This window comes from Bos javanicus, chromosome 19 (assembly GCF_032452875.1).
Source record: "Bos javanicus breed banteng chromosome 19, ARS-OSU_banteng_1.0, whole genome shotgun sequence".
Classification (NCBI taxonomy): domain Eukaryota; kingdom Metazoa; phylum Chordata; class Mammalia; order Artiodactyla; family Bovidae; genus Bos; species Bos javanicus.
This window is the reverse complement of record NC_083886.1, coordinates 52,641,136-52,662,682: the sequence shown is the minus strand read 5'-3', so window position 1 is coordinate 52,662,682 and position 21,547 is coordinate 52,641,136. Positions and strand designations below refer to the sequence as shown.

The following is a 21,547-nucleotide window of genomic DNA, read 5'->3' as shown; positions in this document are numbered from 1 at the left end:
TCCTGCCATGCAAACGTGTTTGCAGAGGGGCTCCTGGCAGCCTCTGTTTTCCACGGTCTCAGGGCTCTAGCAGCCAATAGCAGCATCCACACACATCATAGTCTCATGCAGTCCATAAGCTGGACTCAGGAGGTGTGGAGGTTCATGCCCAGGGTCTTGCAGAGTTGGTGAGGGTAGGGTCCTGCTCTGAGCCAGTCTTCCCACTGCATCCAAGCAAGGCAGGCAGGGCGAGAAGGCAGATGATGCAGGCTCAGGGAGCCTGGAGCACACCTCTGTCTGTTCTCTGCTGCATGGTCAGGGTCCTTTCAAGCTCTAGGGCCCAATAGTGACCTTGACAAAGTCCTGCTGCTGAGAAACTCAGAGGGTGAGGGATCCCGGGTTCCTTAAAACCAAGAAGGATGTAATTTACCCAGTGACATGTGAAAATAAAAAGGCACTTCAAATATACATACATACATTTGTATACTAATGGGCTTCCCTGGTGACTCAAACGGTAAAAAATCTGCCTGGATGCAGGAGACTGGGCTTTAATCCCTGGGTCGGGAGGATCTCCTGGAGAAGGGAAAGGCTCTGCATTCCAGTAGTCTTGTCTGGAGAATTCCATGAACAAAGAAGCCTGCCGGGCTACAGTCCATGGGGCCACAAAGAGTCAGATACAACTGAAGCAACTAGGCACACACACAACACACGTAATTATATGTATATATTTATATATGTGGAGAAGGCAATGGCACCTCACTCCAGTCCTCTTGCCTGGGAAGGCCCATGGATGGAGGAGCCTGGTGGGCTGCAGTCCATGGGGTCGCAAAGAGTCGGACATGACTGAGCGACTTCACTTTCACTTGTCACTTTCATGCATTGGAGAAGGAGATGGCAACCCACTCCAGTGTTCTTGCCTGGAGAATCCCAGGGACGGGGTAGCCTCGTGGGCTGCCGTCTGTGGGGTCGCACAGAGTCAGACACGACTGAAGCGACTTAGCAGCAGCAGCAGCAGCATTTACATATGTATGTATATAATTATGTTGGTCAGTCGCTAAGTTGTGCCCGACCCTTTGCAACCCCATGAATTGCAGCACACCAGGCTTCCCTGTCCTTCACTATCTCCTGGAGTTTTCTCAAACTCATATTCATTATATATATATATATATAATTTCTTTCTTTCAGTGAATAAGTCAGAGGATAAACTGGCATTTAGCTGTGGGCTGGTCTCCCAGGCTATTACTGGGGCCCAGGATCTGATCCTCCAGCTGAGCTGAGGGGCAGCACTGAATCTGCCAGGCTGTCCACACCGGGACCCTCTGGCGATGACCACGAGGCCAGCCCCCTGACAGCTCCCACGTCATGCCTGCACAGAGCAAGGCCAAGAATCTGGGCTCAAGAAGAAGAATTCTCTGCATCTCAACAAGCAGAGGCTGTGTTAAGCCCTAAAATATGACTCCTCACATGATCTGGTCGTGACCACGGCATCCCGGTGGGGCTCACAGCTCACAGAGCAGCCAAGGCCACAGGCAACACCAGGCCTGGTGTCCCAGCCAGAGAAGCCAGCAGGGTTCAGTACACCTGTCCTGGGGAAGGATGGAGAAGGGGGAAAGGAGCCCCCTGCTGTCCCAGGTAAGCAATGACTGCCAGGGTTGGGGGTGTTCTCTCTCCGAACCCACCCAGAGCCCCAATGTGTACTGGGGAGGCAGGATGCCCTGCTGCCAAGATTGGGGTGGGGCTTTACTAATCAGGTGCCTTAACCACCCCCAGCACCCTGTTCCGACCCTGAAAGGTGACCCAGCGTTGCCCTTGTGTTTAACATGGTGTGGGGTGCATCCACACCCCAAGGATAGCACACACCCAGGGACCATCACCCATCGGGCCACCCCCACATTTTCCCTGCCCCCACCCACCTGTGACCCAGCCCCCATCGGCCTTCTCATCTCCCTGTTGCCCCCTGTCTAAGGCTGCCATCCACTCAGCCCCGAATGGCCCCTAGACAGGAGATCTGGCAGGTCTCCCTGTGGATCTGGGTGATGGGAGGGTGGGCTCTGGCTCGGTGCAGAAGGGGCTGAAGGCCAACGTCATCGGCAGCTTGTCCTTTTGCTCTTACTGACGTGAGGTCTGGGGGATGCTGATCAATAACCCTTCTTTCCTCTGCTCTGATGCGATCAGACAGGTGGGGAGTAAAGGGCTCATTTCTTCCTGGGAAACTGGGGACTCTGCCCAGGCCTGGGGTCTTAGCTTCCTCATTCTTCCCGTAACCAGACTTCAAGGGCCTGCTGCCCCTTCCCCTACAGAGAGGGGGCAGAAGCCCTCCCACACCTGCCTGCCAGTGGAGGGGTTGGGGAACAGGCAAAACTGAGGTGGAGACTGTCCGTCAAGGGACGAAGTTCCATCGATGAAACTGGCAGCTTCTCCCAACCTCATGATCAGTGATTCAGGCATCTGTTGGGGAACTGGGAGGAGGATGGGACCCCCAACCTTCAGCACCCCGTTATTCTTTACCTGGGTAAGGTCAGGGCCCCCAAACTTGGCTTAGTGTCCTCCTGGAGGGCAAGGTGGAGTCTTTGGGAGGCCCTGCATCCCACAGAGCCCTGGTCTCCTGGCCACACCCATGTCCCTGGGCTTCTAGGGTCTCTGAACGCCCCCTTCCACCTCCGCTGTCCAGCTTCCTCCCCCTGAAGGGTCTAACCCTGCTCCCAGCTGAGTGTCACAGGGTCTGAGTGAAGGGGGTCGCACCGGTGAGACCTCCCTGTTCCTTCTTCCTCTGCAGGAGGCTGGAGGTCAGGAATCACCCCTCGCCGGGAGCAGCCCCCTCACTTCCAGTCGCCCAGGACTAGCTCCCTGGGAGGACCCGGCCTGGAGGGCAGGCTTTGGGGGGTTCCTGGCCTGCTTGCTCCCCTCAGAAAGCAGCTGCCTCAAGTGCCTACTCTTCTTGTCCAACTTCCTCTTCTCCCTGCTCAGCCTGCTGGCCCTGGCCATTGGGCTCTGGGGCCTGGCTGTCAAGGGGTCTCTGGGGAGTAGTTGGGGGTCCCCCCTGCCCGCAGACCCCATGCTGGGACTGGTGCTGGGCGGGCTGGCGGTCAGCGTGGTGAGCCTGGCGGGCTGCCTGGGTGCCCTCTGCGAGAACACCTTTCTGCTGCGCTGCTTCTCCGGGGGTGTCCTTGCCTTCCTGGTGCTGGAGGCCGTGGTGGGGGCCCTGGTGGTGGCCCTCTGGGGTCAGTTACAGGATGGCCTGGAGCACGTCCTGCGCCTGGCCATCACCCACTACCAAGACAACCCAGACCTGTGCTTCCTCATCGACCAAGTCCAGCTGGGGCTGCAGTGCTGTGGGGCGGCCTCCTACCAGGACTGGCAGCGGAACCTGTGAGTCCTGGAGCCCATGAGGGAGGAGGGCTGGAGAGGGGGTGGGCCGCACTCATATGCCCATACTCACTTGTACACACACTCACCTGTACAGGCTCCTCACCCATATACTCACATGTGTGCACACGCTCATGCAGGCACATTTGCACATGTACATGCTCGGGCCCAGCCAGGGCCACGTGATCACGCAGGGATGTTAACAGAGAAACTCAGCTGGCAGACGTAGAAAATCATTTTTGGAGATTGTTGTTTTGTTTTTTTCCAGTAAGGACATCATACAAGACATCTCAGTGTCAATTGAAAATATCTTTTAGGTTAATCTAGCTTCCCTTAGAGAAGGAAATGGCAACCCACTCCAGTATTCTTGCCTGGAGAATCCCATGGATAGAGGAGCCTGGCAAGCTATAGTCCATGGGATCGCAAGAGTCGAACACGACTTAGTGACTAAACCACCACCAGCTTCCCTTGTGGCTCAGCTGGTAAAGAATCCGCCTGCAATGTGGAAGACCTGGGTTCAATCCCTGGGCTGGGAAGATCCCTTGGAGAAGACAAAGGCTACTTCAGTATTCTGGCCTGGAGATTTCCATGGACTGTGTAGTCCACGGGGTCGCAAAGAGTTGGACATGACTGAGCAATTTTCACTTTCACTTTAGGTTAATCCAGGACATCCCTCTAGACTATGACCCCACGGTTCTCCCTCTACCATGTGTGTATGTATGTGTACATGTGTGTGTGTTTAGAGTCACATGGAGACTCTTGAAAACCAGCCACTTGTACCCGAGACTCCCTGAGATGTGCTGAGCCCTTCCTTCCGATTACCAGGCACCCTACAAGCACTCGCAAGGCTTGTTCTCACTGGGTGGCCATGTGTGACTTTGGGTTGGTGGCAGCCCTTTCTGATGTTGTTATGTTCACCCAGCCTACCGGTTTCCAAGCCCCGGCCTTAGTGAAGCCCACTCTTCGAGGAGATGAGACTGTGCCTGTATGGGGCGGGGGGCAGTGAGGGATGAGCCTGCAGCTCACAGGGCCCTGGACGCTTTGACTAGATGCCTAATCAAAGCCAGGGGCACCTGAGGGCTGCCTGAAGCAGGTGATAAGAGCAACACTCCCCCCAGGCCCTGTGAGCTCCTCCCAAGCCTCCTGTCCCTTGTTGCTGTCCAGTGTGGCCCCTCACACCCCCACCACAACCCACTGATCCCTACATAAGCCTCTGCCAGTCCTCAACCCACCTTCTCCGGCTCCAACCCTGCTGCTCAGACCAACTCAGCAGCATCTGTGGGGCGAAGCCGTCTTCCTTCCAGCCCCCATCAAACGCTGGCCTCCCTCCAACTGTCGTGTGTGGTGTGTGCCTTCTAGCCAAGAAGCTTGTGCAGAGGCCTGCCTGGTGTGGGATGAGTTATAGAGAACTGGATATTGTGTGTGTGTGCACACGCGCATGCACAGGTGTGCATGTGTGTGCCTCTATACATGCATGCCAGTGTGGATTCATGCTGTATGTGTGTGTGCACTCATGCCTCTGTACTTGCATGCATACACGCGTGCATGCCTACGTGCCTATGCATGTGTGTGGCCATGGAAATTTGGAGGTGGGTAGGAGACATTCTGGGAAGCTCAGTGGTAAAGAATCTGCCTGCCAGTGCAGGAGACACGAGTTCAGTCCCTGGGTAGGGAAGATCCCCTGGAGAAAGAAATGGCTACCCACTCCAGTATTCTTGCCTGGAGAATCCCATGGACAGAGGAGCCTGGAGGACTACAGTCCATGGGATTGCAAAAAAGTCGAGCACAACTTTAGCGACTAAGCAACCGCAAAGAGACAGTTCACACTGGGGTCCCAGACCAGGGGACCTGCCCTCCAGACTGACACTGTATGCCCTTCCAGGTACTTTAACTGCAGCTCCCCTGGGGTCCAGGCCTGCAGCCTTCCTGCCTCCTGCTGCGTTGACCCCTGGGAAGGCGGAGCCTCTGTCAATGACCAGTGCGGCTTCGGGGCCCTGGGCCTGGACGAGGACGCGGCCCAGAGGGTGGTGCATCTGGAGGGCTGTGGCCCCCCGCTCCTCCAGTGGCTGCGCAGTAACATCCGGACTGTGGGCTGCTATGCCATCGTGGTGGTGCTGGTCCAGGGGGTGGAGCTCCTGCTGGCCATCCAGCTGGTGAGGGCCCTGACTGTCCACAAGGGGGCAGAAGGGAGTGGGGGCCTGTCCGGAGGAACCCCAGACCCAGTGTCCCACCCTCTGCTAAACTGGTCCTGGTCTGACCAGCTGGGGGGACAAAAGACCCCAAAAAGATGCGGTCTGGGGCCGCAGGCCTCCCCTCCCCTCCCAGGGCATATGTCAGAGTAACCTGCCTGGGTGCTTAGGGACACACGGCTTGAACCCTCAGGCCACCTCCACCTACTGACTTCCAGCTTCCTAGGGTTCCCTTTCCCTCACACTGCCTGCTTGCTTGCAAACGCTGCTGTTCCAAGTGTAAGCTGACCTTGACGATGGCCTGGCCAGCATCTGCCTCCCACGAAGGGTGCCAGGCAAAGCCACCTGGCCGGCAGGGAGAGCGGGGGGCGAGAACTGGATGAAATCCTGCTGCCAAGCCCCCAGCTCTGAATTTCACCTTGACTCTCACTTCCAATTTTCACCTCTGACCTCCGCTCCCAACTGCCTCCAAGTCCCACCTCCAAGCCCAGCCTTCGAAGCCCCATGTCTTCACCGTAGCCTGGCACCTGCACTCCTCTGGGGCCGTCTCCCCCTTTCCTGTCCGTTGAGGCTCAGGCCTCTCCCTCCAGAGTCTTTTTTTTTGGCACAGTGTAAGTTTTATTGCGATGTATCACTCATACAGTAAATTGCACCAACCTTAAGTGGGCAACGTGAGGCTTCTTACTCGCCTACACACCTGTGCACCCCCTACCACTCCCAGGTCTAGCTCCAGCTCCAGCAGAGTTCTTTGTCCCCTACCCAAGGTCACCCCCGTTGGACCCTTGTTACCTTCAGTTCGCATGGCTTTTTCTGACCTTCACATAGACAGGATCATGGGGCCCCCTTCTTGAGAGTCACTGTCCAGTCACTGCTGTATGAACAGAGCCCCACATCCGTGTGGACATGCACCTGGGCAGTTTCCAGAAGGTGACTGCTAGTAGGGACAGTTTTGTGCAGGTCTATGTGTATATATGACAACGTGCCCCGCTGTGGGGTCAGGAGTGGAGTTGCAGAGTTGCTGGTGGGCATCTGTCTGGCTTTAGTGGACACTAAGGGTGGGCAGGGGAGCCCAGTTTCCCTGCACCTGTCTCCTCACCTGTGGGGAGCAAACAGGCCTTCTCTCCCCTTGACCCAAGCTCCCGTCCCTGCAGTACATGAGGCTGCCCGCCTTGCCCCGATCCAGCCTTCAGGAGCCTTCTCAGCACCCAACGTGTTTCCTCCCCTCAGCCTGGCCGAGGCCCCCCCCCCCATCCCTGCCACCTGCGCCTGTGCCATCCACTCCTACTGAACAGACCCTATCCTCGGGCCCTGTCCCCACTGACAGCACACCCCAGACAAGTGGTGGGGAGCACGGCTAACTTTATTTGAAACAGGACAGCGAGCATGGGCCACGTTGGAAAGGACAAGCTTCCTACTGGTGTGACTGGTCCAGGGGGTTCTCATTGTCTGACGCCTGCAGGACTCCTGGCATCCACCTGCTGGCCCAACGGCTTCAACTGGGAAAGGCTAGTGAGGGGAGCCCGTTCTCACCCCCAGACAGTCAGGCCAGGAGGCGGGGTGTGGCAGACACCACTGGGAGGCCTGCCCTAGCTTTCCAGCCTGGGGAGGAGAGGGTCTGTGGACCAGTGTTTCTGGAAGTTAAGCAGAGCCTGGCTGCCCCGAGAGGGTGTCCTGAAGGGAACTGGTGGGCTCCTGGTAACTAGCATTCAGGAGGCTCCAGGCTGCCGCCCTGTGAGGGTCTCCAGACACAATCCAGACACTCTGGACCTCCCGGGGCACAGCTCTCCTCACAGGAATCTTGAGCAGGGGGTCAGGGTGGGCAGCGGAGTAGAGGGGCCGAGGGCGGGGGTCCAGGGCTAGATGATGCCGTACTGGGCCAGCTCGTGCAGCTCCAGGTGGTTGAAGGCCTCCCACGGGCAGATGACGGTGATGTCTGCAGGACAAGGGGGCAGCAGGTTGAGGGTCCCATGGCCCCCAGTGCCGCCACGCCCTCCGGGCCCTGTTGTCCACACCCCAGTGGTGAGAGTACAAGGTCCTTGAGCGTAGAGCCCTCCTCTCAGGACACACTACCTCTGGGGGGTATTGAATGGGTGCCTTGCCCAGGAAGAGAGTGGGTACAGCAGGCCTGGAGGAGGTGGGGTGCAAGGTGGGCCTTGCTGCTGGTGAGGGGGGGTTGGGGTGGGGACAGCAAGAGCTTTGTTCCTCCCAGCCCCTCCAAGCACCCACTGAGTAGGAACGACCCCACTCAGGTGGTGTCTGAAGCTTGCAGTCGGGAAAGGGAATGAATCACAGCTAGGGGGAGGTGCCCTCTGCCTGGGGTGGGGGGCTGGGCGAGCGGGGGGACCTAGGTGGACACTTGTGGTTGTCATACCTGTTCCCAGGCCTTCCATTCCAGGGATGTCATCACCAAACCTGCAAGGACAGAGCAGTCAGGGCCGGTGGCCAGGAAGAGGAGGGAGGGGGGCGTGTGTGGGCTTGAGTGCAGGTTCCTGGGAACGTGGTGTGTCTGAGTGTGTCCTAGGTGTGTACAGGTAGGGCTGCGTGTGTGGAGATGCACATCAGTAAGTGGGGTGCTGGTTGAGTGTCTGGGTGACAGTGTGGGTGGGTGTGCTTTCCAGACCTTTCAGCAATAACAGCTAAAAAGGACCCCCCTACCCGTCCCCAGGGAATGGGGACCCTGAGACAGGCCGGCTCAGGCCCCCGAGAACTGCCCCACCCACTTAAGAGGATGGGATCGCCTTCCACCAGAAAAGGGTGGCTGAGGCCCCACCCAGCCCCCCACCCGCAGTGCAGCCCCCCTCCCTCCTGTACAGCTGGTGGGCCCTCCACCCCCCTCTCAGAGCCACCCCTCCCACAGCTCTGCTTACCCTTGGACACCTTTCTTGGGGGGCTTGCTCTTGAACTGCCTGGTTTGCCGCTGCTTAAATTTCGGGGGCCCTTTCCTGGGAGTGACGGGTCCCCCCATCACCCTGGTGGCCGACCGGATCTCGGCCTTGGGTGGCTCCAGGTTCATGGCCAGGTTGGCAGAGATCCCGCAGCGACCTTCAGCTTCTGGACTCCCTCACGCTCTGGGCCCTCCTGCTTCCGACCCTCCTCGCAGGTCTCAACTCCCTGGAGTAGAGGAAATCCTGCAATATGAGACCCACTGGTCCCCAGTAGGACTTGGACGGCAGTCCCCTGCCCTGGGGAGCCTCTGCCAACTGCACCTGGGGCCCAAATGAGGACCAGGAACGGGGTGAGAGTGCTGGGTGGTCCCCAGGGGCACCCTCCTGATGGCTTCCTCCTTCTGCATTCCCCATCCCAATCTCTGGGGTGGAACACTCAGCCTCATTTATGGGGGCATGTTGGGCACCCAATGGTGCCTAAAAGTAGCCTGAGAAATGGGAGGGCAGGGGAGGGGCCTGTGTCACATTGAAACCCCCAACTGTGTAGCTGTGTAGCCTTGGTTCTAGCAGCATCTTCCCTCTGCTGGTAAACACAACCCCTCCACCCGCCACCACTCGCTAGGTGCCAGCAGCACCTGCTGGTGTCCTTAAACCCACTGCATGGAGTGGCCTCCCTTCCTCCTCTCCCCCAGAGCTTCCCCCTGGATGCCCTAAGCCCTGGTGACCTTGGCCAGGGGAAGCTCACCTTCCTTTAAGCCTATTAGCACCAGAGGGAGACTCTAATCTCTCAGGAAACACTGTGAGCCCAGAAGGTTCTGGGGCTAAGTACATGACACAGCCAGGAGCCGTAGCTACCCTGGCACTGGATGCCCCAGGCACCACCTCTTGTGGCCCCTTTTCTTGTCCCCCATTTGTGGGCTGCAATGCCTGACTTCTGTCTGTGGCCACTGCCTGCCGCCTGCTAGAGTTTAAGGGCTGAGACTAGTTGGGAGGCAAGGACAGCTGGTTCTATCAAGACCAGTGAGGAAGGCCTGGCCATGAGTACCAGGGCACCTAGGGTTGGATGGGCCCCGCTGTGGACCTCCCCTCCCTAAGTTTTGGCCTCTGTGCTGGCACCAGCATCAGCCTGAGAGGAACCGGGGATCAGGGGCTGGATCTACACTGGGGCCAAGGTGGACAGCAGCAGGTCTGGTGGCCCTGACGGCTCAAACCCCACAACACCCGCTCCTCACGGCCCAGGCGCTGTAGGCCCAGCCAGACCCTTTCGTCAGTCCCAGGCCATGGGCCTGGTGTGGGCAGTTCTGAGACCTGATGGAGCTCCAACTATCAGATGCTATCCCATGGAAACCACTGCCTGAGCTGCCCTGGCTCTAGCCTGGCCTGTGGCTTGTGCCCACTTAGGTTGGTTGAGGGTGTGTGGCCTGAGGTTCCGAGACCAGTGCTAGCCTGGGGGACAGCCTGCACCACCATCTGACACGGGGAGCAGAGGACGTGATAGGCTGGGCATCCTCTCTGAACAGGGCAGTGGCTGGCCTCCCAGAGACCCAGACCTCAGGACGGTGGTGAAAAGCCCACCAGCTCCCCACTCTCTAGGCAGATACCCACTAACACCCTTGGGTAAGTGGCCACCAGGAAAGGCAACCTGGGAAGGTTGCTACTCACCAGGTTCTGGGGCAGCAGGTCTCAGGGGACCGTGGGTGTGAGTGGCAGGCCTCCCTCAGCAGGGTGCCGGCTGGGCATTTATCCTGCAGCTGGGTAAGCTGATTAGGACTGTGCCTGACACCTCACTAATGAGATTGTGGGGCTGGGTAGCACTACCGAGGATTCCCCGAGATGGGGGAAGGGGCTCAGGTGCGGTCAAGGTAAGGACAAGCTGGGGACAGGGTCAGGACAAGCAAGGGATGTATGATCATGAACAACCAGCCTCTCCTGAAGCTGCTCGTTTTTAAAAAAATATTTATTTGCTACGCTGGGTCCTAGTTGTGGCATGCGAGATCTGTAGTTGCAGCATGGGAACTCTTAGTTGTGGCATGTGGGATCTAGTTCCCAGATCCGGGGTTGAACCCAGGCCCCCTGCATTGGAAGTACGGAGTTTTAACCCCTGGGCCACCAGGAAGTCCCTGAAGCTGCTCATTTTTGAAGCAAAGATGACACGGCACTGGCTGCCATCTCAGGCCTCTCTCCGCTTTCAGTCCTGACTGCCGAGGAACCCCTTTCTGGCCCCCAAAGCCAGGTAGCCTGGTCCTGATTCACTTTGGTGGGCTCGCCTCTTATCCCTCCTCTTGCTGTGTGTTCTAAGGAACTCCTTCCACCCAAGGGCCTTTGTACCTGCTATTCCCACCACGTGGTACATTTTCTACATCTCTCACCTTCCCCTAGCTTCCTCCTCCTGGGACTTCACAAAGATCAACCCCAGGTTCATATACACATAGAAAATCTTTCTTTTTTTTTTCATAAATATGTTTTATTGAGAAACATACAGTAACTTCTTCCTACATCTCTGAGATTAACTACCTCTATGTTGTAGACCCCTTCAGGGGCCTCAGGCCCACTAAGGTCTGTTGTGCTTTTGTCTCCCAGGAAATCTCTTCCTGGGCCGTTTTCAAATCTGTAGGACATGACTGAAGTAGATGCTCTCTGACATAAAGTGTAACAAACCTGTATTGCTACTATCATGTTTCTCTGAAAAAACCAAAGCTGATTCTGGATGACATCATTAGCTGGCCAAGACAGCTGGCACGACTGAGTGTATCCTCAGGCATTATTAGCACGGCAGCATGTCTTAGGGCTGTGTCGTTTCATTCTTTTGTCCACAGATCTGCCTTCGTGGAAAATGCTGGCTTTACATTGAAGGCCTCTACCTGGGAAGGCCTGTTTTATCAGCTCAACTCCTTCGTGAAGTTGGATGAAGTCGGATCACAACCCTAGCTTTTCTTTTAAATGAGGAGATAAAATAGGCATAAATTCGTTTAACCCTGTCCGTCCAGGCCACTGGTATCAGAGCTTGGAAGTCTGCAGTTGGATGGATGGGATGCTTCCCAGGCCATCTGTGGGCATCTGTGCCCACCAGTGCTTTGCTAATGGCCACCTCACAGGACCAGATGGTCCTCCCTCTGCCGCACCACTGACAGTGACCAGAGCTGACCTGTGAGTGAGACTTCTGGGATGCTGGGACATGGAAGGGGGCCCCTGGGGTCATTGTCACTTGAATAGTCAAGGAAACAGGTTTATTTTCACCTTCACAGATTGGTGAAGGCTGTAGGTGCCCTGTGGACATATGATAATATGACATAAGCCTACAGATGATGACACAAAAGCCTGCTGTCTAACCACCGCAGAGAACATATTTATTCTCAGGCAAAGTCAATAAACAGCTCTTCCTACTCCTGCCGACACCAGCCGCACGAACGGGCCGTGGATAAAGGTGGCGGTGCGGGATCCTGAGGAGGAGTATGTCGGGGTGAGGGTGTCTGGCCAGGTGGCTCAGCCTCCACTCCTAATGCGGAGCTGGATCTCCATCCGGAGGAAGGCCTTGAGGTTCTCATCAGTCACATGCTCCTCCAGGGCAGCCAGGGCCCGCTCCCCGCCGTCCTGATAGTGCTGCAGCAGCGCATCTGCGTATTCCACCCACACACAGTTGGGGCAGCCACTCATGCAGCAGTTGGTGGGTGGCTGGAGCTCAGGTGGTGGTGGGTACAGGGGTCCTGAAGGGCCCCCACCCTGTAGGGAGGACTTGGGCTGCCCGGTGCCCGCTGCACCTGCTTGGGACCCCACTTCCACATGGTTCTTTCCAAACTCTCTGTGGGCTTCACGGACTTGGATCCTGCGAAGAAGGCTGCCGCCTCCAGGAAGCTTTTGGCACCAGTCCCAGCTGGACAGTGGCCCCTAAGGATGCAGATAAGCACATGAGTCTCTAGGAAGCTGGTAAGGCCCAGCCTGCCTCCTGCTCTGGGCAAACTTTGGCTTCCTGTCACTGGCAGGGGACTCCATGTCTTTCTCAGCTTCCTTAATTCCTGCATGACCTTAGACAAGTTACTTCTTCTTTAGACTCAGTTTCCCGTTTGTAAAAGGGACCTGACGCTTGGGATGAGGATGACCCATAAGTTCATGAGAGAGGCTGGGTTCAAGGCCTGGCACTAGGCAGGCACTCCAGCAGATGGTGAGTGGAGAGACTGTACCTCCAGCTAAGATGCCTTTGCCTGGTGGTCAGGACTGTGGCGGGGGTGGAGGCTTGTGAGCTCCAGGCCAAACAGCCACCTCTCCCTCTCCAACCAGTACTCCCACATTTCCCTCCCGTGACCATCCTGACTAATCGCATCACCCCTTCATCCCTCTTCCTTCTGTCACAGGAGAAGCCCAAGTCATTCCCAAGGTCCAGGGCGCAGCCTTCTCCCCACCTGGAGCCCCCACCCAGGCCCCTTGCTCTGTCTCCAGGGCACTGAACACGGGCCCAAACTTTATTTCTCTAACTTCTCCAGCGAGGAGCATCAGCTCCTATTCACTGAGGTTTCCCCAAAGGCCTTGCACACAGCAGCTGTTCAACAGGTACTGGACGGGGGGAACGAGAGCAGAACCCGCCGGCACTACCCCGAGGTCTGATCAGCGGCCGGAAAAGCGGGGCTCCTCCGCCCCCATGGGGCCCAGCCTCCCGAACACATCCCGTCCCCGTCTCCGTCCCCGCTTGTACTTGCCCCGCCGAGGGTAGCGGCAACCACCGCCCGGCCTCCCCCAGTTACCCTTCTCAGCAGCATTGCCCGCGGCCTGGCTCACTGCGCACGCGCTGCAGGCGGCCGTGAAAGGCGGCCGTCCTGGCCAATCCCGACCCGTCAGGGAACTGTACAGCGCCGATGGGAGCAGGAAGCGGAAGTGGGGGGCGTAGGGCGGGACCGCGCGGGAGTGCGGAAATGGCTGTTCTTTGAACCCCGTGCTTGCAGAGATGGCTGGACTCCGGCGCGGAGCGGCGGCGGTGGCCCCGGCGGGAACGGCGGGGTTTGGGAGACCAGGGCGACCGCAGGGCCGGAGGCAGCAAGAGTTGGGGAAGCAGCGCGCGGCGCCACGGCCGGGACCGCGCAGGTGGGTACGGATCTCACCGCCCTGAAGACACCTCGGCGCCCCTCCGCATGCCGGGCACAGCTCGCTGCCGGGTCCGGGCGGTGGGCGTCCCGGAGGATCAGCTGGGTCGGCAGAGGCGTGACGGAGTCTCCGGTGTGGCCCATGTCACCTTCCGGGCGCCGTCTTGTCATCCTGGACGAAGTCAGGTCCTCCCACGCAGGGAAACCGGTCCAGGGACAGTCTCCGGGCGGGCTAGGACGAGGTCGTGCTCCCTTGACCGGCACGCCCGAAAGCGGCCCGGTTAGCCTGCGAAGTTTCTTTCTCCAGGCTGAGCTTCGGTTTCTCTGATTCTGTTTATGCTCCACTTGAGACCTGTCTCACCCCCGTGTTCTCCTTCACAGCAAAGAAAAGAAGAAAGTGAATTGCAAGCCCAAGAACCAGGATGAACAGGAAATTCCTTTCAGGCTGCGAGAGATTATGAGGAGCCGGCAAGAGATGAAAAATCCTATCAGTAACAAGAAGAGGAAGAAAGAGGGTAACTGCAGGCCTATGCTGGGTGGCCAAAAAGCCTTGTGTGTTTGAATCCACTTAATTTCACAAATAAAAAGAAATCTGCCAGGCTTGGGCAGTTCAGACGGTGCAGGAGCATGTGGAAGGCTGACTGAAGGCTGGTGTCACCAGGGTCAGAGCGGTGGGTGGCAGCAGGTGACAAGGTGGTTTCAGGTGAGGCTCCAAAAGGAGTCCCTGGGGCCTCATGGGTTAAGATGGAAGTGTTGATTTCCACCACTGCCCCCCAAGAGTAGTGGAGATACATCAGAGGGGACAGTCAGTTCAGATTTACTTGAAGAGAAAGGTTGCTATGTAAGGATTGAGGGAGTGAGAGGACACTGCAGGCCAGCCTTACTATGATGATGGTTCCTTGGACCAGAGTGCAGAAGTCATGGTGGAGAGAAGTGGATGGTTTCCAGAGGTTATGGAGGGAATTGATCAGACCCTCTGGGAAGTTCATTTCCACACACCCCCGCCCCACCCCTTTCCCCAAGGCCAGGTGGGGTGCCCACCTGTCAGCCTCTCCCTGAATGCTGGGGGAATTGGGTCCAGAGTGTTTGTGTTTCGTGTACATGTATAGGTGTATGTGTTCCTAAACATGACACTGACTTTGCAGCAATGCTGTTTTGTCATTTCTTTGTAAACCTTAGTCTTTTTATTGGGGGTTAGATGGCTGCCAAATCAATAGTGAAGTAAAGAATTGAGGAAGCAGAGGGGTAGAGGAGGTCACTGACCCAGATGGATGATGGCACATTCTGAACCATGCCCTATAGAGTCAGCACTTTTGGGGGGTTAAATTATTTTAAAAAACATAAACTTATGTATATGGTGAAATCAGTTCTGAAAGGTATGAGGTGAGGTGTCTTTGAATCCTGTTCCCTCCCCCTAAAAGAAACCACTATTCATCTTCTTTTTGCCTTCCCAGGGGAAATGTTAGGCCTATTTTAGTTATTCACATGTTAGTCATACGTATTTCACATTTCACATATTAGTAAAAGCTATACTTTCATTCTGTATATTGTTTGGTGTCCTGGGTTTTCCCTTCCAGTGGATTTTGTAGATCTTTCCATGCCCTTTCCCATAGCTCCACGAAGCTCTCCTCAGCAGTTGTGCAGTGACACGTTTGGATGAACATAAGGGGATTCATTCAGCTGGTCACCTAGTGACGGACACTTAAGGTCTCGTCACTTTTTTCAGCTGAGCTGCAGAGGACATCTTTGATGTGTGCCAGTGAGCTGTGGGGATGCCACCCAAGGGTGCCCCCAGCTGGCATCTTAGAGATTGTTTAGTTCCCATGTGAGTCTGCTCTTCCCTTTCTGCAGCCTGGGGAGGGGAGATGGACATGGTGACCAGCCCAGCACCACCCAGTCCACCCCCGCTGCCTTCATCACTCTCCCCTCTGAGGTCTCCCTTTGTCCTCAGCCCAGGCGGCCTTCAGTAAGACATTGGAGAAGGAAGCAAAGGGAGTGGAACCAGACATTGCCATACCCAAGTTCAAGCAGAGGAAGTGGGAGTCCGACAGGGCCTATGTCCGGCGTATGGAACAGGAGGCGCAGCATGTGCTGTTCCTCAGCAAGAACCAGGCCAACCGGCAGCCCGAGGTGCAGGCGGCTCCCAAGAAGGAGAAGTCAGAGCGGAAGAAAGCGTGAGTGGGAGCTGGAGGGGCTGGGAGGCAAGGCTGTGGGGTTCCTCGAATGTCTTCTACATTGACAGCATCTTGTTGCCAAGGGGCACCCTCCCCACCCCATGATTCAGAGCAAGCAGGACCTGGTGTCAGTCTCTGTTTTTCTCTGCACCTCAGCCTTTTGACCTAGGAGGCTCTGAACCCACAGAACTCTGAAAGCCTAGCGTTCAGAGTTTGTCTGTGCCTCTCTGTGGAAAGCATCAAGGGATCCAGGAGCCAAGCGAGGGCTAGCTGTCCCCTCCAGCCCAGTCATTGTAGGGAAGTAGAAAAAAGGTGAGACTCCTTCCCAGGAGTGCTTGCAAGCCACCAGGGGGACTGTTCCTGCCCCACAGAAGTTAGTTTCCAGGATTGACCTTTCCAGCCCCAAAAAGATTTGAGAGCCTGTAGCTGTGTCATTTGGACAAGTTCTGTGGCCTCTCAGACTCAGCTTCCTGGTGAAGATACTGGCACCAGGAGGAAGCCCACCACCAGCTGCCCATCCCTACTCTCAGCCCTAGAGGTCTAGGACACAAGCTATATGCTACCTTCTTGAGCCTGTGGGTGGGGGCTGGGGCAGTGGTTTTAGCAAACAAATGCTTTTTGAGATGTGTTTCTGCCTCTACTGAAACTTTCGTCGTGAACCAAGCCAGGCCTTCATCAGAAATTTCTCTGAAAGCAGGGACTGCCTGGGTAGCCCAGTGCTGCCACTGCGAGGGGCATGAGTTCCATCCCTGCTTGGGGGAACTGAGATCCTGCATGCCATGTGGCTTGGACTTAATTTAAAAAGAAAGAAAAAAATTTGCCTAAAGCTGTAAAAGTTTGATTGTTTTCAGCTTTGTGGAGTTTCTCCATGTCCACTTATAGTACACGTACTCCTCATATTAGCCAATGAAAATAACATCACACAAAACCTGTCCCAGGTACCAGTAAAAGCCACAGTGATCTCCAGCACTCATTGGACGCTGATTCCAGTAACAGTAAGGAGCCACGTCACACATGCTACTGTGCAGGGCCCTTGAGACCCAGCAGCACAGTTGACACTTGGGGCAGGTGATTCTCTGGGGTGGGGGCTGTTCCATGCCCCATAGGACAGTGAGTGGCATACCTGGCCTCCACCCATGAGGTGCCAAGAGCACCCCACACACACACACATTGTAACAGCCCAGGACATCTCTAGACATTGTCACATGGCTCCAGGGCTACTGATGCTGAGGACCCTTGACCTAGAGCTTTGGGAGGGTCTGCTGGGTTCAGGAGCGCTCTCTGTAGGTCGTGGGGTTTGGAGGCAGCCCCCTGGGGTCTGCCGTGGAGCATCCCCCGTGAGCAGGGGTGACCTCTGCCTCTTCCCGAGTCCAGTCAACCGAGGGTTTAGGAGTAAGAGCAGCACTGTGCTCTCTTCCCAGGTTCCAGAAGCGGCGACTGGACAAGGCCCGGCAGAGGAGGGAGGAGAAGGCAGCAGAGAGGCTAGAGCAGGAGCTGCTCCAAGGTAGCTTTTCCAGAAGCAGTTGTGTTGGGGTCAGTGGGTGGGCTAACAGTGGCTCTGGGTGCCAGGGCTGCAGGGCTTGTGTGGGCACCAGGCTTCAGCTGTGCTCCTCTGCCCCTGCAGACACGGTGAAGTTCGGTGAGGTCGTGCTGCAGCCCCCAGAGCTGACTGCCAAGCCCAGGATGAGTGTGAGTAGGGACCAGGTAAGCAGGAGTTCGGGGAGTTGCCCTTTTTGCTCCTTGATGCTGCTGGGTCCAGGGCATACAGGAGAGCACCATGTTCTCACGGACTGACTTTTGGACTTTTGAACTGACCTAGACCCTTCCTGGCGTGCTGCGATTCATGGGGTTGCAAAGAGTTGGACACAACTGAGCGACTGAACTGAGACCCTTCCTTAACCTCCCCTCCTTCCTGAACCTGTGCCTCAGCCTCCCTCTCTCTGTTCTTCAGCCTGGCAAGAAATCACTGATGCTGAAGAAGCTTTTAAGCCCCGGCAGTGTGTCCCAGCCTTTGACCACCTCGCTGGCCAGACAGAGGATCGTGGCGGAGGAGAGGGAGCGGGCCGTGAACGCCTACAGGGCGCTAAAGAGACTGCAGCAGCAGCGGCAGGAGACTCAGTCGCCACAGCCACCCCACCTCCCTCCCGGGAAGAAGCCAGAGATGCAGCTGTGATGACGAGGGACCAGAGCTGCTGCACCTCGGCTGGAGCTGGACAAGCAGATGGCCTACAGTTGAGCGTCCTTTCCTAGGACATATCCTGGGACTCAGGTGGGGGAGTGGGCTCCTGTGTTTTTTTCTCCCTAGAAACTGCTCTTTCAGGAGTGACCATCCACTGGACCCATGTCTCGCACAGAGCATCGTCTGTCTCCTGAGCCCCCATAGATGGAGCCACCATCTGGGTGAGATGCAGTCAGCGTCATTCCCTTAAGCCTAGCGTCACATGCAGCTTTGTTCTGAACACACAGGTCCAGGCTGAGACACAACCCAGGGCCACTTTAGGGAGGGCCAATCCCGTAATCCTGTCCCTAAATGCCAGTGAGTTGTAGATACTGCTGACTCGATAAGCGAGGCTCTACCGGATTCGACAGAGCCACATGGCTGGAGCCAAAGCCAGACAGCAGGCTGGTGTGGGGCAGGGGCGGGGGGTCAGCATCTAGGCCACCTAGACCACTGTCATCATGGTCCCCACAGGGCAGGCGGAGCCACCCCAGCTTATGTTGGGGTGCGAAGACTAAGCCACCCACACCGTGGATGGGGAGGCTGAGTCCTTATATCATTAGGGTCTCTGGGGAGGACACGGCAGGGCTCTCCAGCAGGTCAGGAGTGGCTAGACAGCAAGGACAGGGGCCCAGCTCAGGGCTCTCGCGATCAGAGCAGCCATGTGAGTTCCTGCTAAGGGCAGGGCCTGGCAAGGTCTGAACCTCCCACGGGCGCCAAAGGAGAGAGGACCTGGGTTTAATCCTCCTGCTCAGGTGTGGGATATAAATGAGAGCATGGGGATGTGGCTTACAGGCTGCTAGCAGTCGAACATGGAGGGACAGGGTCAGGGCGCTTATCGCCCTGTTGGAGGTTGACAGCTGCTGGGCTGCCTTGCTCTCTACAGCTCAGGCTCCTCTAGCCAGCAAAGGTGGCCTGGGCACCTCAGCCAGTGCTAGGCCTCAGCGCTTGCCAGGGTGGCCCGAGAGAATGAGTGTGGAGTGGTATGGGGTCTGTTTTGCTCTTCCCCAAGTTTGTATTTTATGCAGTGAAGTTTATTTTTGAATTAAAAGATTGAAGTTCTGGAAGCTGTACCTGGAATCAGGGTGTCACTCTCTGGGGTGTGTTTCTGCATGGTGGGTGGCCCCAGCCCTTGCATGGGGCGGCCAGGTGCTGGCTGGCTGCAGTAGCCAGGACTCAACCCCCATCACATGGCAGTTGGGGCGGGCAGCGCATCTCTCATTCAGTGCTGGCATCCTTCTTACAATTGGGTTCTGAGACAGGCAGGGCAGTGAGAGCAAGGGATGAGGTGGAGCCGCTAAGAAACACCGGTGTTTCCTGGACGCACTGTAAGTATGGATTGAACGTGGGAATGAGGAAACAGGTCATGGTGAAGGAAGTTTGCCCTTGGTCACATGAAATGTGGAAATTATATTTCCTTAGACCCTTGTTGGAGTGCCTCTAAAAACTGGTCAAGTCGCCTCAGCTGGCTTTACCATCAGAGATGTCACCAGGCCCAACCTAACCCATCAGTGATGGTGACCAGGCTGGGGTCATCCCTCTGAGATGGGCCCCCAAGCTGGGCATCACCCCTCAGGAATGGACCCAGATTCAGGTCACCTTTAGAGATAGAACCCAGGTAGGATCAGCCATCAGGACATCCAGCCTGCGTTAAGGGTGTTGACTCTTGGCATGAAATAAGATCTTTGGCGAAAATGAGTTTATTGGAATCAGAATTTCAATTCAGAACAAGCAAACTGTGTGGCAAGATGGAGAAGACAAAGGGAAGGTGAGCTTTTACTAGGTTTTAGGAGGAATTGATGCTTTTGAACTGAAGTGTCGGAGAAGACTCTTGAGTCCCTTGGACTGCAAGGAGGTCAAACCAGTCAATCATAGAGGAAATCAGTCCTGACTGTTCATTGGAAGGACTGATGCTGAAGCTGAAGCTCCAATACTTTGGCCACCTGATTTGAAGAACTGATTCATTTGGAAAAGACACTGATGCTGGGAAAGATTGAAGGCAGGAGAAGGGGACGATAGGGGAGGAGATGGTTGGATGGCCTCACCGACTCGATGGACATGAGTTTGAGGAAGCTCGGCAAGTTGGTGATGGACAGGGAAGCCTGACGTGCTGAAGTCTGTGGGGTCGCAGAGAGTCAGACACGACTGAGCGACTGAACTGAAGTGAGGAGGAAATTAGGAGGGATCTGGTTTTCCATTGGCTGCAGTGAGTAGCTTGTTTCTGAATCAGAGGAAATCTTTCTGCTGGGCCTGTGAGCTGTGGTGCTGAGGGATGCATGCATGAGAGAGCCTTCCCTTCAGAGCTTCCCGACTCCATTCTGATTGAGCTTTCCTTTGCTCATTTCCACATTTCCTCCTCCCTTTTAATCCGGTCTTTGCTTGAGAGCATCACTGATCAGTTTTAGTGGAATTGTATTTTGTCCCTCAATGCCAGGACCTTGCCTGGACATCGTGTCCCACATCAGAGAGAAAGTGCATAGTGATTGACACTGAGTGAGGCCACGTTTGAGTAACAAGGAAAGTAGAAGGAGAAACTCTCAGCCACTTTCCCTGTTAAAATCATATCTTGTAAAGAAAGTACAAGCATCAGTAGTCATCTCAAGGCACTGAGTCAACATCATTGTATTTAGTGTGCATTTCTGCAGGGGGTTGACCAGAAACATGTACGAAGTTTTAAAATAGGGAATTCCTGGTGGTTCAGTGGTTAGTACTTTGCACTTTCCCTGCCAAGAGCCCAAGTTCAATCCCTGGTTGGGGAACTAAGATCATGCAAGCTATGCAGCATGGGAAAAAAAAAAAAAAAACCAGAAACAAAAAACCAAAAGTATGCAAAGCAGAATGCAAAAGTAATACCTGACAACTAGCTTGTATGATGGTTCTAAACCATGACCCTAGACCTGAAGGTAGCTGAAAAATCAAAGGGCCAAGGAGAGTCAGGTGAAATTCGTGCTTGTTCCCTCATCTTGTGTAATTGAGTTTCTACTTCTCCAGAGGTGTTTATCCAAGTAGCAGTAGGTGTATTTGCTATTGGACAAATGCCTCCTTATTCACTAAGTACGAGATCAAAGTCTCTGTGGCTGTCTAAAGTTACTTTAGTGGATGAATCAAGTGCTCATTGTTGGGCCGCACAATTTCTGGTTATGTGCCCATTGGCACGTACTCTGACCTAAGGAGGTTTTGATGAGAACTGGCCAAATGACACAGACTTGTATAGACAGCACTTGACCAATAAAGTGGGTTCCTCCGTCGCTATGAAGTTCAAAAAGTGTTCCTTTCCAATGGTATCTGAGCCACCGAGGAGGCAGTGGCCTGGCTGGGTGGAAAAGCTTCAGTCCAATGAAAAAACATGCAAATCATTGTTGCTGTTTGGTCATTAAGTCATGTCCAACTCTTTGCAACCTCATGGGCTATAGCGCACCAGGCTCCTCTGTCTGTGGGATTTCCTGGGCAAGAATACTAGAATGGGTTGCCATTTCCTTCTCCAGAGGATCTTCCCCACCAAGGGATGGAACCTGCGTCTCCAGCATAGGCAGGGTCCTTTACCACTGAGTCACCAGGGAAGCCCTGCCAATACCAAGAATTATACCCATGAGATGGTGGGCAGCTCTGTGAAACCCACTTGCCAAACCTCAAATGGTCTGTCAGGCAATTTGGAGTGTCTGGG

The 21,547-nt window shown here is 55.6% G+C and overlaps 4 protein-coding genes across 5 annotated transcripts; 2 read left to right on the top strand and 2 right to left on the bottom strand.

The window, feature by feature from the left end:
• Positions 1-1,410: 1,410 nt before the first annotated feature.
• Positions 1,411-6,196, top strand: TSPAN10 (tetraspanin 10). Its single transcript, XM_061392573.1, has 3 exons — positions 1,411-1,611; positions 2,756-3,348; positions 5,228-6,196. The coding sequence occupies exons 1-3, from the start codon at positions 1,576-1,578 to the stop codon at positions 5,685-5,687; spliced, it is 1,089 nt and encodes a 362-aa protein (XP_061248557.1). The 5' UTR covers positions 1,411-1,575; the 3' UTR covers positions 5,688-6,196.
• Positions 6,197-6,876: 680 nt separating this feature from the next.
• On the bottom strand, positions 6,877-10,262 carry PDE6G (phosphodiesterase 6G). Its single transcript, XM_061392582.1, has 4 exons — positions 10,082-10,262; positions 8,402-8,645; positions 7,906-7,946; positions 6,877-7,467 (listed from the first exon to the last, which is right to left on the bottom strand). The coding sequence occupies exons 2-4, from the start codon at positions 8,545-8,547 to the stop codon at positions 7,391-7,393; spliced, it is 264 nt and encodes an 87-aa protein (XP_061248566.1). The 5' UTR covers positions 8,548-8,645; positions 10,082-10,262; the 3' UTR covers positions 6,877-7,390.
• Positions 10,263-11,743: 1,481 nt separating this feature from the next.
• OXLD1 (oxidoreductase like domain containing 1) lies at positions 11,744-13,243 on the bottom strand. 2 transcript variants are annotated; one of them, XM_061392581.1, is made up of 2 exons: positions 13,156-13,243; positions 11,744-12,304 (listed from the first exon to the last, which is right to left on the bottom strand). In XM_061392581.1, the coding sequence occupies exons 1-2, from the start codon at positions 13,168-13,170 to the stop codon at positions 11,903-11,905; spliced, it is 417 nt and encodes a 138-aa protein (XP_061248565.1). In that variant the 5' UTR covers positions 13,171-13,243; the 3' UTR covers positions 11,744-11,902. The 2 variants fall into 2 exon arrangements, with proteins under 2 accessions (XP_061248565.1, XP_061248563.1); XM_061392579.1 differs by having other exon boundaries at positions 13,111-13,197.
• Positions 13,244-13,355: 112 nt separating this feature from the next.
• CCDC137 (coiled-coil domain containing 137) lies at positions 13,356-18,003 on the top strand. Its single transcript, XM_061392574.1, has 6 exons — positions 13,356-13,492; positions 13,873-14,006; positions 15,443-15,665; positions 17,087-17,169; positions 17,290-17,369; positions 17,617-18,003. The coding sequence occupies exons 1-6, from the start codon at positions 13,356-13,358 to the stop codon at positions 17,836-17,838; spliced, it is 879 nt and encodes a 292-aa protein (XP_061248558.1). The 3' UTR covers positions 17,839-18,003.
• Positions 18,004-21,547: the final 3,544 nt, after the last annotated feature.